Here is a 14,660-nt window from a genome sequence, read left to right on the forward strand (position 1 = left end):
ATCTCTGCCTGTCAAATAAATAAATAAAGTCTTAAAAAAAAAAAAAGATTTAATGAAATAATGTAGGTAATGATTAGCACAGTGCCTGACTCCTCCTAAGTGCTCAGTAAAGGTCCATCAGGCCATAAGCACCCTGGGGCTCCCTGGGGACTGTGTGAGCTCTCACTGCTGCACCCAGCACATTACCGAGGAAAGAGAGGAGTGCTCACCCACCCCATAGCAGCCTTGGGAGTGAGAGCCCCACTTACAGATGGGTGTCAGGTCACGTGCTACAGCTGCAAGGTACTGAGCGCTGCTTTATCAAGTGACCGGATGGTTTTGCTGAGCTATACATGCATAGAACAATGTAACTGTGACGGTTTTGATGACCTTAAACCCTTACTCAAAAATTGTGCCTCCAAATTGCCTGAGATCCCTTTTTTCCAAAATATACTTGCCTGGGTCTCATTTGAGCCACACAGTGTCAGAACCTCTGGGGCTCAAGTCCAAGCCCAGGCATGCAAGAAATGCCATTTTCTTGCAAACGCCTGTTTAAGATTCACTGTCCTAGTAGGTAAAGGAGAAGTTTATTTTTCTTTTAAAAAAAAAAAAGAGGTGATGCATTTTGTAAGTGCTAGAATGAGAAACTGGGGGCAGTTACTAGATGTACTTAATTCATTGAGCACAGGGGCTATTGAAGTGCCCGCTACATGCCAGGCTTTATGGTTGAATTTGAGAGGCCCTGAGACTCATGAAATGTGGTTCCTTTCCCTAGCAGCTTAGATATAGAGGGGATTTTATTAAGTGGGTATGTTCCAGTTCCTTTATTGTAAAACTGATGTCAGCATTTGGTATTATACTCAACAAAAGAAGACAAAAATCTGTGAATTACATTTTCACTGTGGTATTGATTCTTTCAACAAATATGTATTTGTTTCATTCCTTTATATGTGGGCTTATTTTGCTAGGTGCTGGAATAAATAAAGCCCATTCTCTTTCCTTAAGCGACTTAAGCAGTGCAAATTTCCAGGGCAGCACCAGTTATAGCATTTCTGTTGCATTAGCTATATCCAGCATACCAACAAGGCATAGATTACGAATAGTACTGAAAAGGGATGTCAAAATCTCCAAATCTTTATCCCAAAAGACATAAAACTATGTTGGAAAAAAGAAGAAGAGGAAAAGAGCAGAAGCTCGTCAAATCTGTCTGCTCTGCAAAGACCTGGCAGTTGATAGGATTAAATGGTCCCTTCCCAGGACAGGTGTTGCTTCTAGGGTGGCAGTGTTCTTTATAGTATCGACAGTTGTCCATACTGATTTATCAGCAGGTGGTAGCTATAAAGTTATTTAAACGGTGTCTAGTTTGTATTTATTTTTAAAAGTAGAAGTGTGATAGAACATGAACAGAATAAGCTGGACTATCATTGTCTTCCATAAAAATTTCTGAACAGACATTTTGATGCTAACTCAGATAAGCCCTAACCAAACACCACGAGTGAAAAAGAATTCAGTTTCCACTCTTAAAATCCCATTAGCATTAAAGGAATAAAACCAACTTAAGTCCATCCATCTTATAAATACAAAGATGATTTGCTCTGGAAAGATACTGTGTTCTGCCGTGCAAACTTCAGCTCTTAACCTGCCATTTTGGGGGGCTATCAAATAACAGTTGAACAGTGGCAGTCTGACGCTTTTCTTTCTCCTTTTTGAGGTGTGAGAAGCATGAACAGTACTGACATTCAGTGGTCGGCCATCCTGAGCTGGGGATATGCTGATAACATTTTAAGGCTGAAGAGTAAACAAAGCGAGCCTCCAATAAACTTTATACAAAGTTCACAACAATATCAGGTAAACTTTGTTACGGAGTACTTTATCGTAATAATTAAGTGTAATGCTCTAGAAAGGGGTCAGAATGAGAGCAGCTCGTCTTTAATATTCTGCCGTTAATCCAGTCTGGAAGCTGGTGACGCTGGACTTAGGCCTTGTTTACAGTGCTCAGACCTTTCTGACTGTTGCTATTCTGTGTCCCCAAAATTTGTCTTCTCCCCAGTATCTCACTGAGATGGTATTATAAGCACTTCGCGTCAGCGACTGGCAATATTGGAACAAAATCAGCACCACTTTCTTCTCAAGGTTCACTTGCCTTTTGTCACTGTGTCATTTTCTTTTTTTTTTTTTTAAAGATTTTATTTATTTATTTGACAGAGAGAAATCACAAGTAGGCAGAGAGGCAAGCAGAGAGAGAGAGAGGGAAGCAGGCTCCCCGCTGAGCAGAGAGCCCGATGCGGGACTTGATCCCAGGACTCTGAGATCATGACCTGAGCCGAAGGCAGCGGCTTAACCCACTGAGCCACCCAGGCGCCCACTGTGTCATTTTCTATAACCAGAGTGCAATCGTCTGTACCTGGTTTTGGCTATTAGACTAGGTGTTTAGGCATCACAATGGGTAGAAAGAGCATGGGGCCCAATTAAAGCCTTCTGATCTGCTGTGTTAGTGTCCTACCTTTATTATTTACTCTGTAGCCTTTGGCAAGTGCCTTAACCTTTCCAAACTTAAGGTTCTTTCCTCTTTGAAACTGGGGTAATAATACCCCCCACTACTCTCTCCTAAAGCGTTGTAAAAATATTTCCAATTGTATATATACTGTGTATATACTGTGTGTGTGTACGTATACATATATATGTGTGCATGTATGGACACACACAAATACTGCCACAACTTTTTCCCATACTAAATTTTATGTTGAACAATGGGAAATTCTTTTGCTATTTCCTGATTCCCGTTACCTTCATAACATCTCCTGCCTATTCATGTGTCCTAGCATTTCCCCATTCCCTGAGCATGTTAGGAATGGAGTAAGCTGCCACTTGTGGGAAGTTTTAGCAGTAGAAGGAAAGGAAGGCAATGACTTATATGCTTAACCCTCAATATACCTAAAAAAATGGTCATCACCTTTTGTTATCTAATTATCAGTAAACTAATAAAACTAAACATAAGGACAGTGGAAAACAACCTTATTAGAAATTTTAGTAAGAATTTGAGCATTGCAAAATTACTTCTATTATGTAAAGTTTGACACATCAGCATCATTAAAGATGAAAGAAAACCGCCATAAGTCCTTTCAGCAAAACAGCATTGTCCAGATTCTTCTAGCAAAATACTCTGTGATAAAGAACTTGCGCCAAACAGCAATATATTTCCTTAGAAATATATTGTCCTCTACGTGGTAGTTTGAGAAAATTCATCCAGGATGTTATCATATGAGGACCCACACTCAGATCTCACTTCTACAATCATAGTCTCATGGTTAGAGATTAGAGTTCTGCCGTCTCTTTGCCTTCTGACTCATCTCATAATTGTGAAACCTAGTCCTCTGTCAATTTCATTCTCTTTTCTATTATCAGTAGAACATGAGAAATTCTGAATTCCCCGCTGTGTTCAGTGAAAGCTAAAAGCAGAGTACGAAGCAGTGTCTCCAGTCTTCCTTTATATTTTCTTAAAAGATGACAACACTCTTTGGACAATATGATCAGAAAACCAAAAGATGATGGTTTATTTCACAGATTACATTATCCTTCCTGGAGATCCATTGTTCTGCATTTCCCTGTTTGTTTTGCTCTAGCAGAGTTGGGAATAATTGTTGAATAGTCGTGACATAATTCCTACAGTGATGAAACAGCATTAATGTTTCAAGACAGAGGGAAGATGAAATTATTAAAACCCTGTAACGTAACTTAGGTTTACATTAAACCTAAGTTTATGAAAGGGTTGAAGGGGTTTAGTAGACCCATATGGTAATGCTAAGACACTGAGTTTTATTCTAATGTATAAAAAAAAAAACATATTTTCTCTTTGTTCTTTGGAAGGCCTCTAAAAAAGAATGTAGGTCATGAAATATTAATCCTTACAAATAGTTAGAACTATTCAAGAAATAAATTCAAACAGTGAAATTGGGTCCAATGAACTCTGGTGATGTTTCAAGAGTTAAGAAGAGCCAGAATGAGAGAAGGTCATTGTTAATGTAGCAGACACTCAAGCACGTTTGCAGGCCCTGGGGAAGAAGCCAGCAAGAGACCACTTGAAAGTCTGAGAGTGAGGACAAAGTCTGGAGGAACTCTGGTACGGGGTGGGTTTGCCCTTAAAAGCAGAGGAGCTTCCTCCTTTAAATCAGAAGAAGCACCAAGACACTTGAGGCACAAAGGAAGGAAGGGGATGAGATCTGTGGCTGATGGCCTCTGTCCCCTTAGCGCAGTGCAGCGTGAGCGCAGGCTCTGGGACAGGTGGGAGTGGAGAAGTGACCCATGGGAGCAGAGGTGCTGGGGACCGGTGCTGGGGGTCAGCAGGCTCCCAGAGCCAGAGGAAGACTTATTGGGCCAGAGAGTTGAGTGGTCCTGAATAGCACCTCCATGGTTAGGACTGAAGAGTTTACTGTCCCAAAGGAATAATCTGAGATTTTTTTCCTCCATGTTTATCTTTCCTTTGTCTCCTATTTAACAATCTTTAGAACTGTTAGAAGCAGTACCTCTCTCTTTGTATGTACCCCCAATTCCCCACCAAAAGCAGAAAAAAGGAAAAAAAAAGTAAAATGTGAAACCACGCATATATGCACATCACACACACACACACACACACACACACACACACTCAACCTTGGACCTCATCAATCCTGGATCATTAAATTTCTGAGGAACAAGTGGCTCTGTGTGTGTGTGTGTGTGTGTGTGTGTAGAGAAAAGTGTAAAATCATAGACGATGATGTAACACATTTTAACTAGCCTTTAGCATCTGGCTTAACATTACAGAATATTATCATATCTTGCACATTTTTAATCAGTTCAAATAAAATGTTTCTTAAATTTTGTGGTTATATATTTTTAAATAACCATTAGAGAAGTAGAAACATTTCTCATGCTTTTCAACACCATGATCTTTGGCTTGTCCTCACCCACAGGTGACGAGTTGTGCCTGGGTGCCTGACAGCTGCCAGCTGTTCACCGGAAGCAAATGCGGGGTCATCACGGCTTATGCTAACAGGTTTACCAGCAGCACGGTAGGTCCTGGGCTCATTTTGTGAGTAGTTTGGGATTTCCATGCTCATGAGAAGAAGAAAAGGCTTTGGAAGTATAATTCATTGGTAAAGATTAACTGAAAATGTTTGTACTTCAATCTTTTGTTCTTTAATCTTTTCTTCCTGTAAGCTCTTAAAATGTGAAAGGTCACATATCTGACTCTTTAGTTTTAGGTTTTTTAGGATCATGAAAATTTCTGACAATAATTATAGCAATCCTATCTTTTAGTGTCAAAGACATAGTATTTTGCATCATGATCTGTTTTGTATTTAGACTTTTTCATGACACTGTGATGCTTCCTGTATTCTCAGTGTCAGCCTGCAAGCTTAGGAGTACACTACAAGATTCTGTAAAATTTGGAAGCTTAGAACACCTAATATTTAACCTTCCTACAGTCTCTGGACTATAGCAAAATCCAAGGAGCCCATCTTGATTTCCACCACTTACTGGAAGAAATTCATTTTAGCCATTTGCTGAATTTCCAGGATTTGAAAATTAAATTATAAAACAGTCTAGTGAAGAAAAGACATATTATGCAAATATTTCTTTTAATTTACTGTTGTTCCTTTCTTGAATCAATTCTCGATGGTGCTGCTGAGGATAAGTAGCAAATTAAGGGTGATAATTTTTCTTTCTTTTCCTTCTAGAACTGGGATAATTATTTTAGTCTAGAACTTTCTTTTGCTTCCCCCCCATGACAGTTTTCTCCATTAAATTATTAAATGTGTTCTACTGGGCAGAACCAATCTTCCTAGCATGGGGTGATACTGGGCTCCTCTTACTTTTCTGTCCAAGTTTGTTCCCTTTTAAACTCTTATTAAGATTCTTTCCCATGATCCTTGGGGTATAAATGTGACCGTAATACTGTGTCCATCTCTTAGCCTAAGGAGCCATCAAAATGTGTTAAGCAGTTGTAATATGATCTAGCAAGCATTTTAGGAAGCCCACTGTAGCGCCTGCCAGAAACAGCACTTGGGGGTGTGAGACTGGAGGCAAGGGTGCCCACCATAGTGGCCCAGGTGGGCTTTGGTGCAGGGCTCTTTGTAGGAGGAAGGCACGTACCAGTTATTACAGGACACTGATGTGTGTGCTCTGAGAACAGAGAGCACAGAGCTGGGGCCGGTTGTCAGAAAGCCTGGAAAGTTCCACCTGAGCTGGATCTTAAAGGATCATTTTACGAAGTGGAGGAAAGAGGACAGAGTATGTCAGCACAGGAAACCCACAACCCGGAAACAAAGACATGGTAACTTGGGGGCTAACAAATACTTTTATGTGTGGTTTAGAGTATTAAATGCTGGGAGCCAGGGTCAAAGCAGGGCAGGAGAGGGAGACAGAGGCAAGTTCTCATATTCCTGCATGAAAAGAATGCCAAGGTCTCCGCAGGGAAGTGTCTTAACCGTTGGAATGTCTTCTTTGGACTCTTAAAACATCTCTAATAGTGGGGCACCTGGGTGGCTCAGTGGGTTAAGCCTCTGCCTTCAGCTCAGGTCATGATCCTGGGGTCCTGGGATCGAGCCCCGCGTCGGGCTCTCTGCTCAGCAGAAAGCCTGCTTCCCTTCCTCTCTCTCTGCCTGCCTCTCTGCCTACTTGTGTTCTCTATCAAGTAAATAAATAAAAATCTTAAAAAAACAAAAAAAAACATCTCTAATAGTGACTCCAGACATCACATTTATCTGCTAAGCGCACCCTCTGTTTCTTGTGCTCTCCAAATACGTTCTCATCCGCGCTACGAGAGCAGCTGTCCACGTGGGCGCTCCTGGTCACACACCACACCATTGGACTGATCTGCAAACACTCCTGGTTGCGCACCGTGCCGTGCAAACACTCCTGGTTGTGCACTCCTGGAGCTGCTGCTTTTGCTTTTGTTTTCTTTCGCTTTTCCCAGCACTTTGCATAGCCTTGTTCCCAGTTTTCCTTAGCACCGCTCTTCTCGTCAGAATTCTCAGTGTACGCTGACATGGTATGTAGTCGGGCTAGAGAGAAGATGAGGTTGTTGGCGTAGGAGTCACCGGGCCCTGCAGAGCTCTGGATGCGCCAGATGCGCCAGCAGGGGCACGGCTGTCGCAGTGGGAACGTGGCAAGACATGTGCCTCCTTGACAGGTGAAGCCATTGTAAGCCTGCGAAGCTCATGTTGCTTACCTTCCCACAGCTGTACATTTGCCTGAAAGTAGGTTTTTCAGCTTTATTCGTGAGGGTTTTCTCTTTCTCCTAAATGTAACAGTATTAGGTAATCAAGTCACGAGATTAAGTTACTAGTTAACCATGTCCCACAGTGCATCTTAGCTGTGCACTTTTATCATTGTTTGCTCTGAGCGGAGGAGCCGTGGGTTTTCATGGATGTTCTTGCGACTTTTTCTCAGGGACCACCTCACCATCTCGGCATCCCACAAGCTGCGTTGTGACCCCATCCCTGTGAGGCTAGCCGGAGGCAACTCATATTCTGCTTGCTATTCTCCCAACCCACTGAGCACCGGCATTCTAGAAGTATTGATGTTCTTATTTTTGTAGTAGCTTTAACACAGACAAAAGACAGGCTCCCCAAGTGCTGTGTAGGATGTGACCAAAATAATGACTGTCAGAAAATCTTTTCAAGGGGATCTTATGAAATACATTCCTTACCTAGTGAAGCATATTTAACTCTGAACATCGTAAGTTCTGTTCAATCCCCCAAGATTGTCTTCTAAAATGTATTCTAGGTAAGGATGAATAAGTTGATTTGTTATAAGGAATTATCTATAAGCCATTTACATATTAGAGAAGAATGTCTTCCAAAAGTGATAACCGATTTTAAAATAGCTGCTCTTGAGTCATTTTTTCCCCTAATTAAGTAGCATGGCCACCTTGTCTTCATGTAAGTGAACACCTGTACTTCCATCCTCTGAATCGGTGGTGGCAGAGAGTATATATGAGGTTTATCCGAGGTAATGGTATGTCATTCAAGAGCAGTTTTTTTAGAAGATTTATCTATTTTAGAGAGGGAGAGAGCAATTGAAGGGGGCAGAGGGAGAGAACCTTCAAGCAGACTCCCCAGTGACTGCAGAGCTAGACACCGTACTTGATCTCATGACCCATGAGATCATGACCTGAGCCGAAGCTAAGAGTCAGACACTTAACCGACTGAGCCACCCAGGTGCCCCTCAAGAGTATTTTTAAATGAAGTAGTCCATGGTTCCTATTTTGCCCGTGGAAACTGTTTTCTGACCTGTCAGGGAATCATCTAGTACCACTAACTCTTGCAGTCATTTTAAAGTGTAAAGTCTATAAAATTATCAACAACCACGAAAGGAATCCTATGCTGTGTTTACCCTGTAAATATTATTTGTGATCATGGAGTTAAAAAAAAATACGTACACATACGTGTGTAGTAATTAAAGCATCAAATTGCTGACAAGCTAGTAGGGAATTCCAAGCCAGAGAGGTAAATAAGCAGGGGAGCTCTCGCCTAGAGGGCATTTGTCACTCCTGGAGTACTGACACTGTCCTCGGACAGCCCTTGTGAGAGGAATACCTAATACCCAGGGACCAAGCAAGCTGAGGAGGCCCGAGGAGGCCCTTCTCCCAAGGCCGGCCTCAGAAGGACTACACCAGAAGGGTGCGGGTGAGTTCCGGGGGCTCCTCTTGTATGGAATTGCAGCCTGGGTTACAGTTCCCTAGGTGCTCCAGATCTCCAGACTTGACTTGCTAAGGTGTGCATAGACCCGTATGGTGGTCAAGGTCATCCAGCAGAAACAAGGAGAAATCCCTCCAAATAATTTTTTCTTTTTTTTTTTTTTTTGATGTGTTTGTACTTCTTTTTATTTTATTTTGTTTTTTTTAATTAACAAATAATGTATGATTAGCCCCAGGGGTACAGGTCTATGAATCGCCAGGTTTACACACTTCACAGCACTCACCATATCACATACCCTCCCCAATGTCCATAACCCAACCACCCTCTCCCTACTGCCCTCCCCCCGGCCACCCTCAGTTTGTTTTGTGATATTAGGAGTCTCTTTTTTTTTTTTTTTTAAGATTTTATTTATTTATTTGACAGAGAGAGAGATCACAAGCAGGCGGAGAGGCAGAGAGAGAGAGAGAGAAGCAGGCTCCCGCCAAGCAAAGAGCCCGATGCGGGGCTCGATCCCAGGACACTGAGATCATGACCCGAGCCGAAGGCAGCGGCTTAATCCACTGAGCCACCCAGGCGCCCCTCTTATGATTTGTCTCCCTCCCGATCCCATCTTGTTTCATTTATTCTTTTCCTACCCCCCAAACCCCCCACATTGCTTCTCAACTTCCTCACATCAGGGAGATAATATGATAGTTGTCTTTCTCCAATTGACTTATTTCGCTCAGCATAATACCCTCTAGTTCCATCCACGCCATCGCAAATGGCAAGATTTCATTTCTTTTGATGGCTGCATAGTATTCCATTGTATATATGTATATGTATATGTATATATATATATACCACATCTTCTTTATCCATTCTTCTGTTGATGGACATCTAGGTTCTTTCCATAGTTTGGCTATTATGGACATTGCTGCTATAAGCATTCGGGTGCATGTGCCCCTTCGGATCACTACATTTGTATCTTTAGGGTAAATACCCAGTAGTGCAATTGCTGGGTCATAGGGTAGCTCTATTTTCAACTTTTTGAGAAACCTCCATGCTGTTTTCCAGAGTGGTTGCACCAGCTTGCATTCCCACCAACAGTGTAGGAGGGTTCCCCTTTCTCCACATCCTCGCCAGCATCTGTTGTTTCCTGACTTGTTAGTTTTAGCCATTCTGACTAGTGTGAGCTGGTATCTCATTGTGGTTTTGATTTGTATTTCCCTGATGCCGAGTGATGTGGAGCACTTTTTCATGTGTCTGTTGGCCATCTGGATGTCTTCTTTGCAGAAATGTCTGTTCATGTCCTCTGCCCATTTCTTGATTGGATTATTTATTCTTTGGGTATTGAGTTTGGTAAGTTCTTTATAGATTTTGGATACAAGCCCTTTATCTGATATGTCATTTGCAAATATCTTCTCCCATTCTGTCAGTTGTCTTTGGGTTTTGTTAACTGTTTACTTTGCTGTGCAAAAGCTTTTGATCTTGTTGAAGTCCCAATAGTTCATTTTTGCCCTTGCTTCCCTTGCCTTTGGCGATGTTCCTAGGAAGAAGTTGCTGCGGCTGGGGTCAAAGAGGTTGCTGCCTGTGTTCTTCTCAAGGATTTTGATGGATTCCTTTCTCACATTGAAGTCCTTCATCCATTTTGAGTCTATTTGCGTGTGTGCTATAAGGAAATGGTCCAGTTTCATTTTTCTGCATGTGGCTGTCCAATTTTCCCAACACCATTTGTTGAAGAGGCTGTCTTTTTTCCATTGGACATTCTTTCCTGCTTCGTCAAAGATTAGTTGACCATAGAGTTGGGGGTCTATTTCTGGGCTCTCTATTCTGTTCCACTGATCTATGTGCCTGTTTTTTGCCAGTACCATACTGTCTTGATGATGACAGCTTTGTAATAGAGCTTGAAGGCTGGAATTGTGATGCCCCAACTTTGTCTTTCTTTTTCAACATTCCTCTGGCTATTCAAGGTCTTTTCTGGTTCCATACAAATTTTAGGATTATTTGTTCCATTTCTTTGAAAAAAAATTGATGGGATTTTGATAGGGATTGCATTAAATGTGTAGATTGCTTTAGGTAGCATAGACATTTTCACAATATTTGTTCTTCCAATCCATGAGCATGGAAAGTTTTTCCCTTTCTTTGTGTCTTCCTCAATTTCTTTCATGAGTACTTTATAGTTTTCTGAGTACAAATCTTTGCCTCTTTGGTTAGGTTTATTCCTAGGTATCTTACGGTTTTGGTTGCAATTATAAATGGGATTGACTCCTTAATTTCTCTTTCTTCTGTCTTACTATTGGTGTATAGAAATGCCACTGATTTCTGTGCATTGATTTTATATCCTGACACTTTACTGAATTCCTGTACAAGTTCTAGCAGATGTGGAGTGGAGTCTTTTGGGTTTTCCAATTTTTTCTTATTTTTTAAAAAGACTGTTTATTTTAGTGAGCGAGAGCTTACGAGCAAGGGGGAGGGGCGGGGGGGAGCAGAGAAGCAGATTCCCTCTGAGCGGGTAGTCAGAGGCTTAACCCCCCAGGGTGCCCCCAAATAATTTTTTTACATGTAGTAACAAATACACAAAACCAGGCACACCAATTTACATGCAAGAAAATGAGTATGTGGAAAAGTGAAACTTGGTTATAATAAGAGAAATGCAATTTACAGCAACCTTTGCTGACATTTAGAAGTTTGGGCAATTTTCAGAGACTTACATTGTGAAGTGGGTCATGGACTCCAGAGCTCAAGAGTTCAAGCAGGAAAAGGAGGGACTCGGGCCCTTGCCATCAGGGCATTCCTTGGTCCCAAGTTCCTGGAAGCACAGTCTGAAAGAGTTCTGGGCACATGCCTTTGGCCCTGCAGACACCTCTCCTTGCTGAGGGAGTCACAGTCCAAAGAGAGACAGCAGGGGCTCAGATCTGGGACTCTGGGCCTTGTGAAAGCACGTCTCCTGCCTGTGACTATGTGTGGTTGAGTGTCACGTGTCCTCACTAAACAGAAGCACCTGCCACACCGTGGCAGCTGGTCATTCCAAAAAAGACTGTGAGCCTGGTATTGCCTGGTCATTTGATTCTTTTAGTGTGAAATACGTATTTTTATGTGAGTGAAACCCTGGACTATGTAGCACTTAAAGTAGGTGAGCAGCAGCTACTGTATCAACACAGATATGTTTCCAAAGCAGTGTTGAACAAAAAGGCAAGATGCGAAAGACACCGGAAGACTAATAGCACTTACGGAAAGTGATTTGTCAACATGAGAAACCATACAGTGTGTTGTTCGTGGTTATGGCAACGTATAGTAGAACGCATGTTCTATACATGTGGGAAACAAATGCAAAATTCAGGATGGTAGTAACTTCTGATGAGAAAGGAAATAGTACAGTACACAAACTGGGTAATGTTTAATTTTTTCTCGGTTTAAAAAAATAAATCGACCATAGAAAATGTTAGGATTAGTTTAACTGAGTGGTCAATATACACCTTTTTATTAAACTTACTCTTTCTACTTTGCTGTATCCTTTGAAGTGGAAATATTTAAATACTTTAAGACAATAAACAGCTTAGTCTAATGAAATCATGAATCAAACCTAGTATAAACATCTGGCATCTGTGAGCCAACGTGGCCCTTGTAACATCAGTTTGCAGCCTTTCATTTAGAAAACCCATCTGTCGCTATAGACAGGTAATGGTGGTTTGAGAGGACGTCACTGTTGGTGGCATCATGAATTGGTACAATGCCTTTGGAAAGTACATTGTCAAGAACTATAAAATTGTTAGTACTCACTGACCTACTAGTAGGGTTCTGGAAATTTATTCTGAAGAACCCATTCAGAAGAACTCAACTTTCACACATGAAGGATTTAGTTATGGTATCTATAATTTTGAAAATACTAGAAACAATTTTAAATGTCTGTCAGTAAAAATGCTCAAGTAAATTATGGCATACCAACTGCACAGAATATTGTAACATCATTAAATTCATTTTGAAGACAATGTCAAAAATAGAAAATACTTATGGGAGAATGTTTAAATATAAGATATAAAATTATTTGGGTGGCAGTAATCATAACTATAAAAATACTTGTGTATGTATTTGGACAAAGATTGGACAAGAAGACAAAAAATGAAAAAGCATTTTAATTCTTGAAATTATGGACAATTAAAAATGTTTTGAAGTTTAATTAGTTTTACCCTTTAGGAAAGAGTTGAACTGCAATGGATTGAAACATGATGTGCTTGAGAAAAATGTTTGAGTCCCTTGAGTACTTATTTTTGAAACAGAGTACTAGGAAAACTTTTGTCATGCTTTTTATCTTGTACTTCATGACTTTTTTCAATTTCAGCCCTCAGAGATAGAAATGGAGTCTCAGATACATCTGTATGGGCACACAGAAGAGATAACCAGCTTATTTGTTTGCAAACCCTACAGTATAATGATAAGTGTGAGCAGAGATGGAACCTGCATCATATGGGATTTAAACAGGTACAGAAGAAGGTTTCCAACTCAGACACAGCTGCCTCTATGTTTCTGTTCTTCCTGTGTGAAACAGGTGCACTGAAATAAGATCTTTACCTTATGATCATTTTAAGCATGAAATACAAACTTTAGTTTGTAATCCTATTGAAAGCAAAAGATCAGTTAGGAATATAGTGGGGAATGCCTTATGAATCATAGGTCCAAACACTAAGGGAAGGAATTATACAAGAGAATCTAATGATATTTAATAATCAGATGCAAATTTGTCTTTGGTTTTTCAGGTTGTGCTATGTACAAAGCCTGGCGGGACACAAAAGCCCTGTCACGGCCGTCTCTGCCAGTGAAACTACTGGAGACATCGCCACTGTGTGTGATTCAGGTAAGCAAGGCCAGAACTAAAGCACAGACTCATTAGCTGGTGCCCGCATAGTTTATTTAAACTATTGGATTCTGTCTCTCAGGTCCCTAATCACATCTAAAATACTATGGCAGTAGCGAATTTGTGTGTTAAAATACAGTAAGGTCCAAGAGCAAGGTCATCAATTTAGGGGCCAACTTATGCAAAAGTTAATATTGTCATCATTTAATTCCTTTTCTGATAGATGAAAGATTGCATTTGGGCACATCTAAGTTAAGCAAATTATTACATAATTATCTGAATTTCTTGGCTTTTGTTTCTCTCTCTCTCTTTTTTTTTCTTTTGGCTTCTGCTTTTTTTTTTTTTTAAGATTTTATTTATTTATTTGACAGAGAAAGATTACAAGTAGGCAGAGAGGCAGGCACAGAGAGAGAGGAGGAAGCAGGCTCCCTGCCAAGCAGAGAGCCCGATGCGGGACTCGATCCCAGGACCCTGAGATCATGACCTGAGCCGAAGGCAGCGGCTTAACCCACTGAGCCACCCAGGCACCCTTGGCTTCTGCTTTTTAACTACCAACTTGACTACCTCCCCATGACATAAGTGCAAAGCAAAACCAATGATCAGCTTTGACTATATGTATCTTCCAGTTCCTGAGTGAGACCCATACTGCATTATAATACATAGAGGTATAATTTGCCTTAAATTTACATGATAGAGTTATATCTCCTCATCAGAGGTTTTGCTTTTAGTTTTTGTTTTTTCAAGTAGTACATATTTAAAAACTTGTGTTTTTAAACACACACACACACATCCAGCAGGAAAGAACAGTTGGAAAGTTCATAAATTTTCTGTTGCATTTCTATTCTTAAGGATCCTAATAGCATTGAAAGAATCCTTTGAAAAATTGTCTCTTTCTGCCCACTCAGTATAGATTATCTTTGACATATTTGTAGGGGGTGGCCCTCTATCTTTTGCTTGCGTGTTTTATATTGTTTGGTGTTTTCTGACCCCGAGAGTTTTCCAGTCCCGCGGCACCACCTGGGTGCTCAACAGTGCTATTTGATCCTGACACTAACTCCCTGAAGCTCGCAAATTTGGGAGTGCCCAACCCCCCACCACACTCACAGAGCTTAGGAAAACACTCTACTTAACTACAGTCGTTTACTACAAAGGATAGAAATGAACAGCCA

General features: G+C 40.9%; 1 protein-coding gene across 3 annotated transcripts in view; it reads left to right on the plus strand.

Moving 5' to 3' along the window:
• LYST (lysosomal trafficking regulator) overlaps positions 1-14,660 on the plus strand; it is a 188,442-nt gene that overhangs the window by 166,055 nt on the left and 7,727 nt on the right. For all 3 annotated transcript variants that reach the window (XM_044239321.1, XM_044239320.1, XM_044239322.1), the window contains 4 exons: positions 1,691-1,827; positions 4,932-5,030; positions 12,979-13,118; positions 13,394-13,491. In XM_044239321.1, the coding sequence (XP_044095256.1) occupies positions 1,691-1,827; positions 4,932-5,030; positions 12,979-13,118; positions 13,394-13,491 (474 nt within the window). The remainder of the gene's footprint in view (positions 1-1,690; positions 1,828-4,931; positions 5,031-12,978; positions 13,119-13,393; positions 13,492-14,660) is intronic.

This window comes from Neovison vison, chromosome 2, assembly GCF_020171115.1.
Source record: "Neovison vison isolate M4711 chromosome 2, ASM_NN_V1, whole genome shotgun sequence".
NCBI lineage: Eukaryota > Metazoa > Chordata > Mammalia > Carnivora > Mustelidae > Neogale > Neogale vison.